The sequence below is a fragment of the Drosophila mauritiana genome, chromosome 3R (genome assembly GCF_004382145.1).
Source record: "Drosophila mauritiana strain mau12 chromosome 3R, ASM438214v1, whole genome shotgun sequence".
Classification (NCBI taxonomy): domain Eukaryota; kingdom Metazoa; phylum Arthropoda; class Insecta; order Diptera; family Drosophilidae; genus Drosophila; species Drosophila mauritiana.
Genome location: NC_046670.1, coordinates 12,378,172 through 12,395,100, shown reverse-complemented (window position 1 = coordinate 12,395,100; position 16,929 = coordinate 12,378,172). Strand labels below are relative to the sequence as shown.

At 42.1% G+C, this 16,929-nt stretch overlaps 1 protein-coding gene across 4 annotated transcripts in view; it reads left to right on the top strand.

Moving 5' to 3' along the window:
• LOC117143082 overlaps positions 1–16,929 on the top strand; it is a 30,482-nt gene that overhangs the window by 7,809 nt on the left and 5,744 nt on the right. The window contains exons 1-4 of one of the 4 annotated variants that reach the window (XM_033307554.1): positions 6,329–6,723; positions 6,990–7,228; positions 7,367–7,548; positions 7,712–7,911. In XM_033307554.1, coding sequence (XP_033163445.1) covers positions 6,684–6,723; positions 6,990–7,228; positions 7,367–7,548; positions 7,712–7,911 — 661 coding nt within the window. In that variant the 5' untranslated portion in view covers positions 6,329–6,683. Of the gene's footprint in view, positions 1–6,328; positions 6,724–6,989; positions 7,229–7,366; positions 7,549–7,708; positions 7,912–11,425; positions 11,652–16,929 lie in introns of those variants that run through there. The other 3 variants (XM_033307553.1, XM_033307555.1, XM_033307556.1) reach the window with 3 other exon arrangements.

Sequence of the window (16,929 nt, the reverse complement as noted above, 5' to 3'; positions counted from 1 at the left end):
GGTGTCTCTCATTGCCAGCGACAACGTCACATCGTTCAATACTATACTATACTATATGCATTGTTGTTTACGCAAATTCCCATGTCATGTGCTTAATTTGTGGGTATCAGCAGTTGGCTGGGCCTTCGTTGATTGTTTTATGGCTCAATTCCTTTCGCGAATCCTGTGCGAGCTGGAATCCTCGTCAGTCACATCCAGAAATTGCATCCAGACAATCCGCTCCAAAAATAGCGCAGAAGACATTAGATGTCGCCAGACATTCATCTGCTACAAATGATTCTTCATAATTGAATTACATGGCCAGAGACAAGAGCGTAAAAATTTTAATTACACACCTCATAATCAAGCCGAAAGAACAGGAGCGTTGAGTGCAGAGGAGCCCATTCGAGTGGGAGTTGGAAAATGGGAAATGGAAAATGAGAATGGGTGCAGTGAGTTCGCCTAGGGCAGAGTTTTCCAGAAAGCCAGAGCAGACAGTTCGGAATGTTGATCAAATTTCGTGAGGGAAATCCAAAGATGCATGTCGAGACTTTGTGCAAAATGCGTGGGCCTACGTTCGCAGTAGTATATCCCTTTTTTCCAACTATATAACATGAATTTATGTCGACAACTTTGAGGAAGTTATGCACTCCGTAAAGTCAAGAATAGGTTTAAGCGAAGAAATCCATAGAAAACTTGGTTTTTTTTAAACATTCCTATAATTACTATTTTGACATAGCAAGCGTGAATGGGATTAGAGTAAACTCTATTCGAGTTGCTCCAAAGAAACTCTACCAAGTGCGTGTCTTACTCCCCATGAAGATCTCCTATTACAAGTGCAGTCACTGCTAGATAAATCAAAGTTTGACTTTACTCGGGGCTGCTGCCCAAAAAAATGAGGAAAGAATCGATCCTAAGTGCAAAGCGTTACGAGATCAACAACATCATTATAAACGTCATCGGAGGCACTATGGTGGAATGTGAAGAAGTGCATCGAGGGGATCGGGAATAGGAGAATAGGAGTGCAATGCGATGGCGTAATTAATGCGCCACTGATCCTCTGGGGTATCCCAATTGACATTTAACATCAACCTGTGGTTGGGCCCACTGCAGCCACAATGGACCCCATCAAGTTGTGTAATCTCCGAGAGATTCGTTCACCCCGACTTGGACGCCTTGGAGCAACTGCGCAGAAAGATGCCCCAAATAAATGGCTTCCTTCTGCACGGCGAAGTAGGTAAAAAACTAAAACGACACGCGCTCCACGGGGAACAGGGGATGCAAATGGTACAGTGACTTGGCACGGGGATATTGCACTGAGAAAAATCAGTACCTTATTAAAAATGTAGAAAACAAACTTTAGATATCATAACAAGAACGCTTTTGGAAATAATTGTTTTAATATAAGGTTATTATTAGATTAAGTAAAATTTTGATAAATATGGTATCTATAAGCTAATACTTATAAGACTTATTTTATTAGTTCTTTCAGTAGATCTACCTATCGTTCGAATTTTGGTTTCTATACTTGTCATTTAACTTATATTAATCAATCATTATCTAGTTTGAAGTCTGTTTTTATCAGTGTAGACTCCGCTTTCGTTTTTTTTGGCCTGGGTTTTTTGTTTTTCACGGAAGACCACGTTGTCATGTGCTCGGTGCGAGTTTCCATTAAGAAAATAATTAAACATTTGCCGTTGTCCAAAGCCCGAGATGTTCGAGGACTGACGACGGGTCCCGACTTTGGCATCGAATTGAAATCTGTTGAACAGATGTGGCTGCCGTTGTTGTTGCTCGGGGATTTATGAAGGAGGAGCGCATTTTATGCATTTTATGCATTTCCAAACACCTTTGCGCTGCCTGTGCTATAAATAGCACTCGGTATTTGGCAACAATGGGTTAAAAGTCCGCCGCCCTCGCCAGCATTTCGATCATGTCAACCGCAACGGGCGACAAATACAAGACACACACAGCCCATAAAACCAAGATCATAAAAGTGTTTATTTGATTTCCGATTGCATCGTCGACACCTCTGGCAGCACTCCCACTCCCTTCTCAGGTAGAGAAAGATTGTTCCTCGCCCAAGATCACCTTTCTCCCTGCTTTCACTTCCTGATCACATCCCTTTGTTCGACCCTCGAGGGCCTGTGTTTTGGTAATGTCCCTTTGTCTTTGGCATTTCCGTTGTGGATTTTTCTCGAGTGCCCATTAGCATGGAGTGCACGTGCCCGTGATGGTCGAAAAAAGAAGCTATCGAATTTTGTTTTTGAATTTTTAATTACTAATCCTTGGGCGCGTCCTTCATTTCGCAAGTTGGTTGTCCCTCGAGAGAGCGGCTTCTCAATTTTCAGGCCACTTTACTTCCGCTGCCTTCGAACTGAATCCGTGGGCGGAACTCTTCACAACTATTTTATGGACTTTTGTTGTTATTTTTTGGTAGTTTTCTGACACGGGTTTTGGGTTGGGGAAAGAAACTAAAACAACACTTTCGGATATGCATTTAATTGGTTTTTAAAACGGGCAACTTGGTGCTGAGCTCATTTTATGATACTACAAAAATAAATCAAACAACGGAAAAATGCCGAAAAAATGTTAAATTGGTACAAATCTGAATGAAATGAATCTAGAACTGTAATTCAGATAACCAACTGAACTTAATTTTATTTAAACATTTGGACTTTGGAAAATCAAATCTAAAGAAACGTGTTTTTAATGATTTTTTTCTTCAGCAAAAATTGAAACTACAATTCATTTCCGGTTATGCGAACACCTGCTTCAAAATGCGCAAAACTATAAAATTAAATCTTCCACACTTTGCAGAAATACTTTTGCCAAACATTTGGCGCAAAACCCATTTGCTAAACTACTGAAAGATGTTTAAACAATTTGCTCACGGTACCTAAATTTAATGAAACTAATGTGTAAAGTTACTTTTTGTTTGCACAAACAAATCTTAACAGATGGTATGTTTCTAAAAATTTTCCAGATTAATGGCAAAATATGTAGGAAAATATGATTTCCATAATTTTAAAATCAGGCATTCCAAAGGAAACGATCGTGAGCACCTGCCAAAGAACAAATATGAATATTTTCTTTATAACATTATAATAACAATAATAATTATGCACCCCCCTCCACCCGCCGATTTCCCTGTCGCGCCATGTTGCCAAGCTTCCGGGCAGACGTTTTCCTCTCCCTGCATTTCCATATTTTCCCCCCCTAAAATCGGTTCGTTTTGGTTTTCCCTGCCTTCGGCTGCCCCCTTTGGGGTTAAATCATAAAAACTGGAAAATAATAAACAAAAAGATTCAATTGAACGTGAAGGAAAACTCGTAGTGCACATAAATGATTCAAAATTTGTGTACCATGAGGGGGCGTAGATGGTATGACTACACGGAATTCGAATGAAAATGTCTGAGTAAATAGAAGAGCAGGCTCCATAGCAGCGAAATAAATTCAACAAAATAAATAAAAGCTATGCACGCAATGTTCCTGCAAGTGGCTAACAAATGGACACCCTGTTTTGGCCCTTCCTCACTCGATTGTAATTATATATCTGCATTAAACGGGGAGTGCCAGTGAGGAAGGTCTTGTCTTGGCCAATCGATGGCAAGACAATTTACGGGCCGCACAATATGACAAATCTAAAATTCACAATTACGCATTTCCCCCACTCTCTGGATTTTCCACCTGCTTTGTTCTTCCTGTTTGGCCCAAAGGCCTTCCTGCTCGGATTTCCAATCGATTGCCAATATATGCTGTGTAGTTGTTTAGGCCATAGCTGTCTTTCAAATCGGTTTTATTGCCCTGTAATTACTTGTTCAATGTTCTGTTTGATCAAAGAGGTAACTTACAGGGGTTTAAATTAGTGCATAAAGTGGCCATTTTTAAGTAAAAACCAAAAGGGTAGAGGAATATCTTTAGTAAGCCAAACCATTGTTAGTAAGACCAAATGTTGCAGTTCCTTGTAGGTAGATGTATATATCCAAACCCTCTTGAACTTTTCCATAACTGACCCCAGAGAACAACGAGCACGGGGGATATATTGAACTCTAGGCGGTGCGTAGTAGTGATTAACCCGTCAACACCGATGAACAATCAGCGAAAGTGCAGCGAATGGCGCCCTATCCCCATGGAAATCGAAATGGAAACCCGACACAAAGCCGGGCTGGGATGCTCCACTCTGTGACTAACTAGACAAGGCTGCAGTAGAGCGTCTACAGATTTACGACTCGCCAGTTGAGTCCAGATCCCCTGGCGGCCCCTCCTCGTCCGCGGAACACGTGGAGCGTGCTGGCGAAGACAAGCATTTGACATTTATGTGCAGCAAATGCATTTGCCCAAGTACTCGGCTGCAAGTGCAAGTACCCGAGCGGTTCAAGATCATTTGCATTCAGCAGCAGCCAAACAAATACGTTTGCACTGGGAGAAATATTTGGAACTCATATCATTTCTTCTTCAAAATAAATAGTAGTGTTAATGTCTTAACTTTTCAGCAGTAATAACAATTAGCATATTTAAATCTGAAACTCGAAGTTATTTCTGCCAGTGTAACGTTGCAGAGTCACTTGCTCCGCAGAGAGCCACTCAAAGATCAACCCTCGCTGGCAGACTCTCGCCTTTATGGACTACGAAATGTGCAATTTCTGCTCGGGTACGGAGTTTTACGATTTTTCCATAGGTCCCAATATGCCGGGCATCTGTGTGGTAGGGGTTATTTGGTTGTTGGCCCAGTATCGATGGCATACCCGTTTCTAGACCCAGTCCACTTAGGAATTCCACGGACAGACCACATGGAGTCTCTAGCATTTTGCCACTTCAGTTGTTCCTTCAGTTTCAGTTTTTTCCTAGTTGCACTGCTGGGGAAAATGTGAAAATGTGTTCCCTTAGCACAATTGTTGCTCTTCCCTAGCTGCAATTTTTAATGTGCCTTTTCCGATGCGCCTTTGATGCTCTCGAGTTTCCCCTAATGTGGCTGGAATATGTCGCCTGGCCATAGCTACTATTATGGCCTTCTATTTTCGGCCCAACATTGATGACAATTTTCATATTTGCCTCGGAGTCGAAAGGCAAAGATTGCAAATATTCAGGACAATTGAAAAAAGGCTCCAATATATGAGATTTTAATATATATTTTTTAAGTAATCATCAAATTTTTGATGAATTTCTGGCATCTGTATCATCATCAAACAACCTAAAATTGTTTGTATAATTAATTTTGTATTTTTTCCCATGATATTTGGGAAGATTAATTCACCCACCGCTCGGCGAAGGTGAGTTCTCAGGGTCCCTCCCGAAAACCGTCTCATAAATGTTTCCTGACAGTGAACATCATCGGATTGAAGACCAATCCAACCACAGACAACACTCGGCGCACAAACTCAAACTTTGACACTGATAGAACATGGGGAATACTAACACGGGGGCTCACCTCCGATGCTATATATGATGATGGTATATGCTATGTGGCTTATATGCTAGATGGGTCTTCTATTTCTGCTATCGGAACTCATCAAATATGCACGACGAGACCAAGACAAAACGTACGCTCACGGATGGAAAATGGTAAAGGGACAGGGGACAGGGAATCATGGATATCATGGATATCATGGACTCGGAGCTCGCTGGCGATGATAATTTGATCATGCGAAAAGCGCACGCAAAAGAAAAACATGCGCAGGTACAACAACAAAGTCGTTGCAGTCGAGGAAAAGTGAGTTTTCCTGATCGCCGATCGGTTTCTAGGGGTGGGGGAGAACCGGAGTGGGTGATGGCAATATGGCAACCATATTTAAACACTGATCCCGTATGCGTGTGTGCGTGCGCGAGCGGGAGCGAGATGGGGTGAGAGTGCGAGGGAGAGATGCAATGTTTTTATGCTGCTGCCGATGTCGCTGCACTGTGAGAAAATAAGAGACATGTTGATTGATCTCTCGAGTTATTCATTTATTAGAGAAGCTAGAAACAGACTTATAGGAATCAAGTATACCGATTAAATATTCTTATTTTATTAAATTTATGTATCCAGTTCAAAACCATTGTGGTACTTATTTCAAGTAATTTCTGAATATGAATTTATTAAGGAAATTATGCCTTCATAATTCAAAATTCATAAGAAAAGTGGCAAAATATTAATAAGAAAAGTTTGCATGTTTGGTATGTATTTTGTATTTTTCTCAGTGCACGCTGAGAATGGGAATGGATGAAGAAGTGCGCGTATGGTAAATAAAAACCAAAACACGAGGAGGGATTCTCTGCGTCGGCAGAGACGTCAGCAGAGGCATCGGCATCGGCGGTGGCAGAGGAAAATGCAGACGGCGCGGAGTGTTTTGTTCTCGTCGAAGTTTTAGAATTTATTCCGTTTCGGGATGTCAATGCAGACGCACGCACTGCGCGAACTCAAGTGAACTGAAGTGAAATATTAAGTCGAACCATCATCACGAACTTTGCCGCCTAAATTTGAATTTGAAATTATTTGCCCCGTTTATCAACTGACAGTTTGTTAAGTTGCCATTTGTGGCACTCCCCGTTGTGATTTCCGTTTACGGTTTCTCGAATTCGCGCCCTGTGCGCAACTTTTGGCGCGTGCGCATGCGCAGCCAGTGAAAGTGCAAATGCATCTCAAATCAGAGCTCTGAATTGTGGGAGACGCTGCGAATCGCATATCAACTAAGGAAAAACTCACTCACATACAGGATCTCAAGATGTTTGTCACTGTGGATAACACAAACACCTTCTTCTCAGGTAAAGAGCGGAATCACAGGGAAAGCACCACAAATTGATTTTGATTTATTGGTTAACAAAATTTAAGTTAATTTAAAGTTAGAAAGTATAGGCAAAAGCGAAAGATGCTTTTATACAGATTAAAAACATACATATATGTATGTATATATGGTATTAAATATAAATATATAAGTATAAATGTTATTCTTCCTTAAACTTTGAGTTGATGAGAAGTTCAAATCAGAAAACTAACTCCCTTCCGCACACATTCTAATTGAACTCCCCAGACAACCCGTATTACTTTTGCAATGACACCAAGTCGCCGCGCACCCCGGACTCGCAGTCCTCCAGCCGGGGATTCTCGATCTTCAAGCGGCGCAACTCGAAGGGCAGCAGTCCCAGGCCGCTGGTGATGACCAATCCGGAACAGATGCGACTGATCACATCCGCCAATCTGGACACCACGGCCACCATGGCATTAGGAAGTCCGCGGGGCAGCTTCAATTCCCTCGCCGGCTATCCGCAAGTGAGTAGCGATTTAATGGAGCATATTGCGATCCGATTTCGGAATACTGATTCTGATTTATCTGCTGGATCTGCCACTTCCTGTGGAGTCGAGTGGGCCCTTCTAATGTGCCGCCCTCTTCCGTTTTGCGTTTTTCAGCACGCGATTGAACTGCAGACGATGAACATGTACCGCCAGCGATCTGCGAATTCGCACTCGGAGTTCCGGGAACGCCTGAATTCCTGCAACGAGACCCACAGCTCCCAGTGTCCCGGAGGAGGAGGTGCATCCGTAGCTGGGGATCACGACGAGGTCTTCAATCCGCTGACATCGCCAACAAGGTGAGCAATCCCCAGAATCGAGCATTTAATGGGGAGGGTGAGGTGATGACAGGATGCGATTGCAGCTGTTGACAGTTTCGAACCGCCCCCTTTTCCGCCCATGCTAATCGTGCGCCCTTTCTTTTCTCCCCCCACCCACTTCTTTGCGACCAATCTTCAGTAGCAAATCCCATCGACATCACACCCTGCCAAGTGGCGGAACTCGTCGCCATTCCCTGGGAAACTGGGCCCAGCAGCAGCATCATCAGCAGAACTCTGGAGCAATGGGTCTGGGATCTCCGGATGAGGTGCCCAGCATGATGGCGCCGCGTCCGCCGCTCCTCTCGCCAAACAAATTCCGCGGCAGTTCCCATCGACGAAGAGGTGAGTTGACGTTCCATGACACTTGCATTTCCCAGCTGCTCAGTATGCCACGGGGCAATCGCGAATTCCTATGCTAATCTGGGCTCAATAAGTAGAAGAAATCCATGTAAATGGAAATCGTTTAGCGAGGTTTTCAGATAATATAATAGTCGATAGTTGAATATATTTTCATATTAGTAGTGAAGGCTTTTAAAATATTCATGGCTCAAATTTCTTTTTAATTTTCTTTGAAACTTATTTTTTAAATATCTGCTTATTGCTGTGTTATTAAATTTACTGAAGTCTAATATACTCTTAGTTATTTTAATATGCCCCACAAGTTCAGCCGCCGCATTGACAAAGACAAAGTGTTTGCAAATTGCATTCCCTGCCCTCGTTTCGCGTTCGCATTTTTGCACTTTGGCGGCTGTCAGGCGTTCACTCACTCCCCTTTGCCCGCTCCTCCATTTTCATGCCCCAAAAGTCCTCCCTTCTGGGGGTTTTACCCTTGCTCCCCCGACTCCTCCAGCGGCTGCCCAACAACCTTTACCTCGAAGCTTTGCATCACGTTTGCATATTAAGCGCAACTGCCAGCTCTTCGGAATTTTTTTTCATTTTTCGCCTGGCAGGCGCCATGGATCTGGGTCCACTCCCCAGCCCCCTCAGTTCACCCTCACATTTAAACCACGTTAACAACATTGCAATGTTTACGCAAGTGATAATTGTAATAGTATTTTGTCGCCAGAGCGTCGCCAATCTTTGTTTTGGCATTGTTTTTTCCCCGGCCGTGGAGCTTCTGTTTGCCTTCGATTTTGTGGCGTAATGAGGGGATCGCATATACCCGATCGAGCGTATATATAGCTGATTGCTGGCAACGCGCGCCTTCCTGGCTGACTGACATTTCGCGACTGGCCTGACATTGACAGTCCTCCGCGTGATGGATGCCCCTAAAGTGGGCAGTTGCATGCCAGATGGAAAGGCCTCCTGGCTTACTCGTATGTCCAGCAAAAGTCACAGGTTTATGGTTTACGAGTCGCTCAGGACTCCTTTGCACGATCATTGTGTATTCATCATAAGCGTTTTCAAGGTTTCGCTTTCATGACATCTGATGATTTAAGTTGATTTAAGGCACTTCGTGTGACGGTTAAATCCAGCACGATTTTCAAGAATCAAAAGAGATGAGAAATAAGTACTAGATGAAAAATTGAGGAGTGTTTCGTACATAGAAATTCATAACATGTAGATCTGCTTCAGCAGTGCCTCGATTTATTAGTGTGCCATTAAAGTTTTTACTATAATAACAATAGATTCTTTCCCTTATTGTTATTATTATCCATTATATTAACGGTTGCCACAGCGCCTTATTCTACAAATAATCACCCACCATTTTCGACACACTTATCGCTATGGTCACTTGCAATCCATTCGAATCTCTCGCCATATGCAGGAAACTAGGCAATTCGCCTCAATCGGCAATTAACCCACAACACCCACGAACAATTCATTTCTAACACCTAAATTTATGGCAAAGTAAAAACAAACCGAACCGAATATCTCTGCCATATTTGCGAGTGTCCCACTGCAGTTGCCAGTTCGATTGGCATAAGTTATACGCATTTCCGCTCTTTCAATAACAATGGCCATTATGCATTTTGTTATTATGTTGCTGGCAACGGGGCGGATGGGCAACATGGGCGATATTGGCTGGCGGATGGTGGAGTCAACAAACGAATCGCTTGGCGGGGGCGGTGGGCGTGGCCGCATGAGGAGCATAAATTGAAGAACTGCACATCCAATAAGGCACATCCAACCAACTGGCTGGAACGGAACACGGCATAATTGATGGGCGGACTCCGACTCCCCGGTACACATATGTACATATACCTATAGATATGTATGCTTCAAACGTGTTAATGGCACGGAAGCGAGAGAAAAAAGGGGAGTTGGGTGGCCAACTGCTTTGCATATGGCGCGTGCCAACCAAAACGATTGGCCAAATTTGGCCCTCCTTCGACCATACCGAGAAATTGGCAGCACAAACTGTGAATACATCAAAGCCGCGCTGGGCTGTTTACGCTGGCCATGTTTCCTCTTCGGCTTTTCCAATCAAAAGCTCTTCGGGGAGTCAATAAAAATGGGCAGCAATGTGCCATTTATCAATTTTACACTGTTTTAATTGCTCCAGTCGCTGCGGAATGTAGCAGGTGATTTGGGGTCAGCAATGCAAGAACAGAAGCATTGCATTCTGCGCTTTTTTTTCCATTTTCCACTGCACAAATGCACTTGTTTACCCCTTTGTTCTGCCCCAAAACGTCTGGCTTCTGTTTTCAATTCTCGGAACATCTGCTCATCAGATTACGCAGAGTGTGCTGCCACATCCACCATCTTCCTTTGCCATTGGAGGTTCAATACACTTCACTTGTAGACTCTATCTTGGGGGTATGTTTTTCCTTTGCTCGCCGCGCATATCAAATAGCCCGAAAAAAAGTGGCAGGCAGCCCGAAATTCAAAATCGAAAATCCTATCGAGGAACTCAAGTGTCTTCCTTGGCGGCTGAGTCCAACACCTGTTGCATTCATAAATACCAAGCTGGGACTTGAGCAGAGTCGGCATAATTAACATAATTTTTGGTAGGATAATAATACCTACTCCACCAAAAATAAATTCAAGTATAAGTAACATATTAACAATATTTTGCTCACGTTTCCATTCGGAGGTTTCTCTTTTTTCTTCTGTTCAAAGAGCGTCTATTTTATATAAGGTGGGATTAAAGAGGATCAAAATGCTAAGATAACACATTTTTCACTATAATTATATAGTGTTTAATAATTTTCCAATTTTTTAAATATTTATTTTTTATTGCTCTACAAGTACTTTGCAGTTAAGCTGTCCATCTCCCCTTTAAGATTTATGCCCACTTAACCTGCCAGAAATCAATCTCAGCTTGCCATCTTTGCTTAGCCATTTACGAAAATATATTTCTCGGCACATTAAGTTTTATTATGATTTCTTATTTTATTGCTGTTATGGCCTGTCCTTGTCTGGAGTTTCTGCTGCCGCCATTTAAATGGCAGTAAATAAAAATTTAATATTTTTATATGTTTACAAGTTGTGTGCCATTGGATTCCTAACTGTTGTGGTGGGTCTTCCATAAAGGGCTTTCCCTCCTCCACGGGAGTTGGCGAAAAACAATTGGAGATCTGTTGATCGCTTAAAATGCCATAACTCCGTTTATAGCTCTGTTTGCTGGGGGAAGGGGTCAAGGGGGGCTCAAAGGCTTATTTAAAATGGACAATGCGTTGATTAAACGTCACGGGCACGTACAAAAACAACAACGACAACGACGACGACGGCGCGTTGACTTTTATTATTTTATAATCTCCCAATGCATTGGGCCCACAACGGGTGGAAAAGAGAGCGAGGGATCTCAGATCGAAGCGAGTGAAAGAGAGAGCTAATTGATATTCTTGGCAGTCAACAAAAGCGGTAGAAGGCCCAAAGCCAAGTCGAAAGCCGAGCTTTTGCCAGTCGAAGTTGAAGGACTGTGGCAACTTGACGCTCCAAGCGTTGCGCCTGCGCAGTAGCAAAGCCAATATAACAACCAGAACAATCCCAGAAACTGCAGTGAAGAGTTGATATATTATAGCCAAAAACCCCATGATAATGATCTAAGTTTTGTGCCGTGTCGTGCTGAGGTTTTGGAATTAATAACAACATGTTGCTGAAAGTGGAAAATATCGAAATGGAGACGTTCTGTTGCGGTGAGTAGCCGTTTATCTCCATAGACCACGAAACACAATTACGCAACGGGGGCAGCAAAGTTGAAAAAAACTCGAGAGCGGGTTCTTCAAAGTGCCACCAGCACTTAAAATTCAGGCAGTGAACTCTATAAAAAAGAGTGATTTAAAATAGGAGAAAGGGTTCCCCTACTGCTGCATGTAAATTGAAGGATCTTTTAGAAAAAGCGATTTATAGAAGTGGAGAAAACTTGTGTATGGTAATTGAAGGACCTTTCAGAATAAGCAATTTCCGTCTCCCTTTTTTCCTCACCATTATTTTTGGTAATCCAAACTCGACTGGGGGGCACGTGCACGGAAAGAAAGATGAGGGACACGGCTTCAAAAATAGAGCACAGATTGAGTTTCCGCTTAAAACAGTCTAGACTTCAGACGTTTTTTTTTTCGCTGCTGCTCCCCTATTTTCTAATTAATATCACAAAAAAAACGGGCAGGAAAATGGAAAGCCAGACATAAAAACCGGGATATTAGGGGGAAAACCCCGATGGCAGCTGCTACCCCAAAAAAACGCAGATGTGCTGGGGCATAGCGCGTGCCCTTCGTCGACTAGGCTTCAAAATAATGCTCATATTTCTGAATGTGCCACACAGTGCCTCCTTTCCCCAGGCTAGTTTAAAAATAGCAAATAAGCAAACAGCAATTATAAACTCAATTGAAAGGGCTGTGCGTGATGTTAATGCTGAGCAACAGTCGCGGATCGGTCGATGGGCCAGGGGGTTGGGTTCGGAGGGGCTGTCGAAGGGCAGCAGGTGCCGCACCGCAGCAGCATAAATGCAAAAACAAAAATAAGCAATACAAACACAGGCACATGCCCTCGCCAGACAACAATAACAATAACAACAGCACAGAGGGCAGCCTGTGCAGAAAGTAACGTACAACTTGCAGTTGGCGCAAAAAACAACAACGCGCAGGCGCAGACGACGCAAAACAAACTTACTGAGCAAAATTATCAAAATAATACTGAAATTGTTATAAATTTCCCAGAAGTACAAAACTAACAAAGAGTAGTTAAAGCTACTATGCAAATATCGTTAATTTGATGCTATATATTAAAAAATATAGTTGCTTAAATTACAATCAATTCAGAATTAATATATTTTTATTATTTGTTTCCAAACTAAACATATATTTTCCAATATTTTATTATTATTTTTTATTTCTATTTTATTACTTTATTTATCCCAATATATTTATAACAATCAACTTATGATTACATTTTTTGCTTCGAATATTTTTGCATATTATGAGTAGTTTCTCTCAGTGTGTAACATGGCAGCGACTGCGACACGCACCGGAAATCCCTCATAGAAGGCTGTTTAAGTGTGCGTGCGACTGCGACAGGCGAAGCTTGCAGCATAAATTGCATGCAGGAAACAACAAAAACACATATGTAGATGCTCCAGCTCGCTCTTTCATTCTCTCTCTCCCTCTCTCTCTCTCTTTCGCTCACTCCCTCGCTCTTGTTTATTAAACGGAAACGAAAAATTTGACTTGATTATTGTCAAGTTATCATCGTGGTTGTTTGGTTTTTTCAGTTTTTCCCGCTTGATTTTGTACGCTTGCCATAAAAAACAGCGTTCTTGTTTACACTAAGCAGCAAAATGCGGGCTATAGCTATTACTTTTAGTGGTATAATTTATTGGAGATTTTTACTCACGTCTATTAGCCTTCAAGTTTTTGTTATTCCCATTAGCCCAATGCTTTTATGTCTTTTTTTATCTTTTGTAGCATAGTAACATGCATTTGGCAAGTATTTACCAATTCTAGAAAACCCATTCAGTAGGGAAAACATTTCCCTAAACATTTCCCGGGAAATTCCTACCCCACAGCAAAGAGTTATCCCATCAAATTCACATGAAATGATGTGTGTGCATTGTTTTAAATTGGCCAACAAAATATTTATGACTGTATTAGGGAGCCTCCTTCTGATGCCTGAAATGTTGCTTCCGAAATTTATGGAGACATTTATTGGCAGCCAGAATGCATAGATCAGTGGAATCGCTGGCGCAGTGACATAAATACCACCCCATTTCCCCCTCCGAAGTGCATCGAATAAATAAGAAACGTAAAAAATAACACAAACACCTCAAGAGCAAAGCATTTGAATCGTGTTTGATGGAGTGTTTGACAAAGTTGTCGCTTTTCCAACTGGGCCGGGCATTAATCAACTTTAGTCGGGGGTCTGCGGCATGATGTGTGGAATTTTCCCCTTTATAAGACCACAAATGTTGAGTTTAACACGAATCCGGAGCCGCACTGCTTATGAGAATTTTAATATTTTCGTTGAAAAATTACAATTTTCTTCGCTTCGAGTTCATCTTGACGAATGAGGCAAGACACTTGACACCTGCTGCACAATTACTCAATGCCCTAATACCACGAATCCCTCGGATCGAGATCTATATTAATAGAATGGACTTACAAAAAAAAAAGAGTTGCCGCCCATTGTTATTTTAACGCAATTATGGAGGCAAACATGTGTGTGGGAGTCGAGTTGTCCGCATATGTACATATGTATATATGCATTCTATATGTCTGACATTCCCCATCCAAGTCGGGGCAGCCAGCAGCACAAGCCCTTTTATGACAGCGACAGCGCGGAATAACAAAACATTAATGTCAGAAACGTCAAAAATAACATCAGATATGAGGAACTTTTACCACGGACCTCCCAGTTGTTTACAATTCAGTAAAAACTGCATTAAAATGCCTAATGCCTTTTCTGAACTTGGCTTAAGTCAAGGCCCTACTAGCGATCCAACTAAATGCATTTTATGCCTGCCTACTTGATTTGCCATTTATGAACTTCCCTTCTTGATTGCCGTCTCCTATTTCGCATTTCCATATCTAGAGTTTATACCCCCCTTTTTGGGAGTGGGAGTGGAAATGCCTATGCTTCATTTTCCATGACGCGGCACGCAGCGTGAAAATGCTGCACCCCATCCGCGGAATTTTCCCCCGCCATTCGGCCTTCTTTAGTATTTGTTTTCCTTATGTTTATGGCTTGGAAAACGGTTCGATGCCTCATTTTTCTTGTAGCTATAGTTTTTGCTGTTTCGCTATTTAGGGCTGAAAGTGAAATTTCGAAATGTTGTTTATGTTTGCTTTTAGCGGGAAATTCCTCGATGGTTTCAGTAGCTGCAGTTGCGTGAAAGGGAGCTGTGGAAAAGCCCTGTTCGATGCACTATTTTATGATGTGTTTCTAAATGTTTTCATTATTAGACGTTTCAATGAGATTATAAATTTCTTCATTTACTAGGTCATCGAGGGCTCCATTGAGTCTTGCCAGAATATAGTTCATTTTATTTGTATAATGCGTATAATGCGTATCTGGCGGTAGATCTTACAAAACTTAAGCTTTCCATAACTATCAGTATCACCAATAAATTCCTGACCGCATCTTTCACTTAATTGGAGCATTCGTGGACCGCAGAAGCACAAGGCTGTCATTAATCCGAACATCGCTCCATCCACTGACCTCTCTCGAACCCGAAACAAAAACACAGATTGCCTCCAGAATTGAGAGGCAAATGCAGGCACATTCAGACAACGAGTGCCAAATCAAATGCAATGTCATTTATAATCGTTGGGACTGACCATCCCCATGCCCATTCCCATTCCATTTGGACCACTCCACTCCAGCCCACCCCCATCCATTTTGGAATTTTCCCCCCCGGTGTCCAGCTGTCAGAAATTCTCACACTTTGTGCCAGGGAAACTAAACTGAGAGACAATGAGAACAGCAATTTCCATTTAACGATCTGGTGGCTCGGGGGATGGCGGAATATGGCTGGACATGGCACCGAAACTAGAACTAAAACAATTTAAATCACTTATGATTTATGCTCAGTGCGAACCAAATCTAAATTAATACAAATCTCTGCGAGAACGGCAGAATCTCTCTTCTTGGGCAATTCGGAATTTAGGTTAACCGGGGAGCAAGGAAAGGGAGTCTGAACTTTTGTGAGAAAGGATTTATCTGGGCTTGGACAGATCCGAGGGAATGAATGAGCAAGTACTATATGCTGCAATCTCACAAGGAAGTCGACAATTAACCAAATCCAAGTGGTAAACTGGCCTCAAATTAAAAAATATATGCGCATAATTAAGTTACAGTTGACATAATTAAATGATAATTGTTATGGCTGCATGGTATGTAGCCACCACACACACATGAGTGTTTTTTGAGTTATTTGCTGTTTGTTTGACTCTCGAGGGGGAGGGTTAATTTGTGTGTCGTCCGGTGTCCCCTGGCCCCCAAAAAAATGCCCCTCCTTTAACCCATCGCGTTCGTGGCTGCAGTCCATTTAATCCCGCATTTATATTTCTGTGTGTTCGCCTTTCGTTGATTTATGTCTCTTGCTAAAATACAAAAAAAAAGAAAACACAAAAAATGTCACCATCCGTGGTTGGCATTTATTCAAATTGTCTTCCCCCAAAAATTGTTGCTATACCCTCTGCAGTTTACCACTCTCCACACATCATCATAAAAATCAAGCGATCTTGGGCTAAGTTCACTATAAGAACATTTTTGATGAATTATTTGGGAATATATGGGGGCTCTTCTTTGAGGCAGCCACTTGGAAGTGGACTTAATGGTATTTCAGGGAAAAACGGTTATTGTTTGTCTGCTGTTTTGCTATATTGCTATATAAAATGTTGTCGCTAACAAAATTCAGATTTATTTATTTAAGTATTGGTTTTATGTTTAGAAAGGTTACCATAGTGTCAGACTAATAAAGTGATCTTTGCTAGAACAAAGCTTTCACATATCAGATAAGAATGCTACTTGTGCCGCTACGAGTATAAGCATAAAATAATCCATTTAATGTACGAGATTACTCAATCCAACCGTTTGGAACCAGATTCCCGAACTGCCCACTGTCAGTCAGAGAAGCGTTAGTTTTAATCCATTAATTAAAGTCGTAATCCTAGGCAGCCGCGCAATTTGCGGTCAAACCACAGCGCCACAATTGTGGTTCGAGCAGTTCCATTCGACGACAATTAGCGCAATGTACGAGTCGGATTGCCGCGCTTGACAATCAAAAACATTGTGTTTTTTGATTAAGTTTTAAGCAAAATTCGAAACGATCAAATCAAAATCGAAATCGAAGTGGAAGTGGAACTGTGGCAATGCCAGCGAAGGGCAGTTGTCGCCTCTTTAGCTGCGTTTCGGGGCAGCGAAGACCGTCGAAGGAGGAGGAGGATTATGTGGACATGGAGATGAGTGAGTTCCATAAGC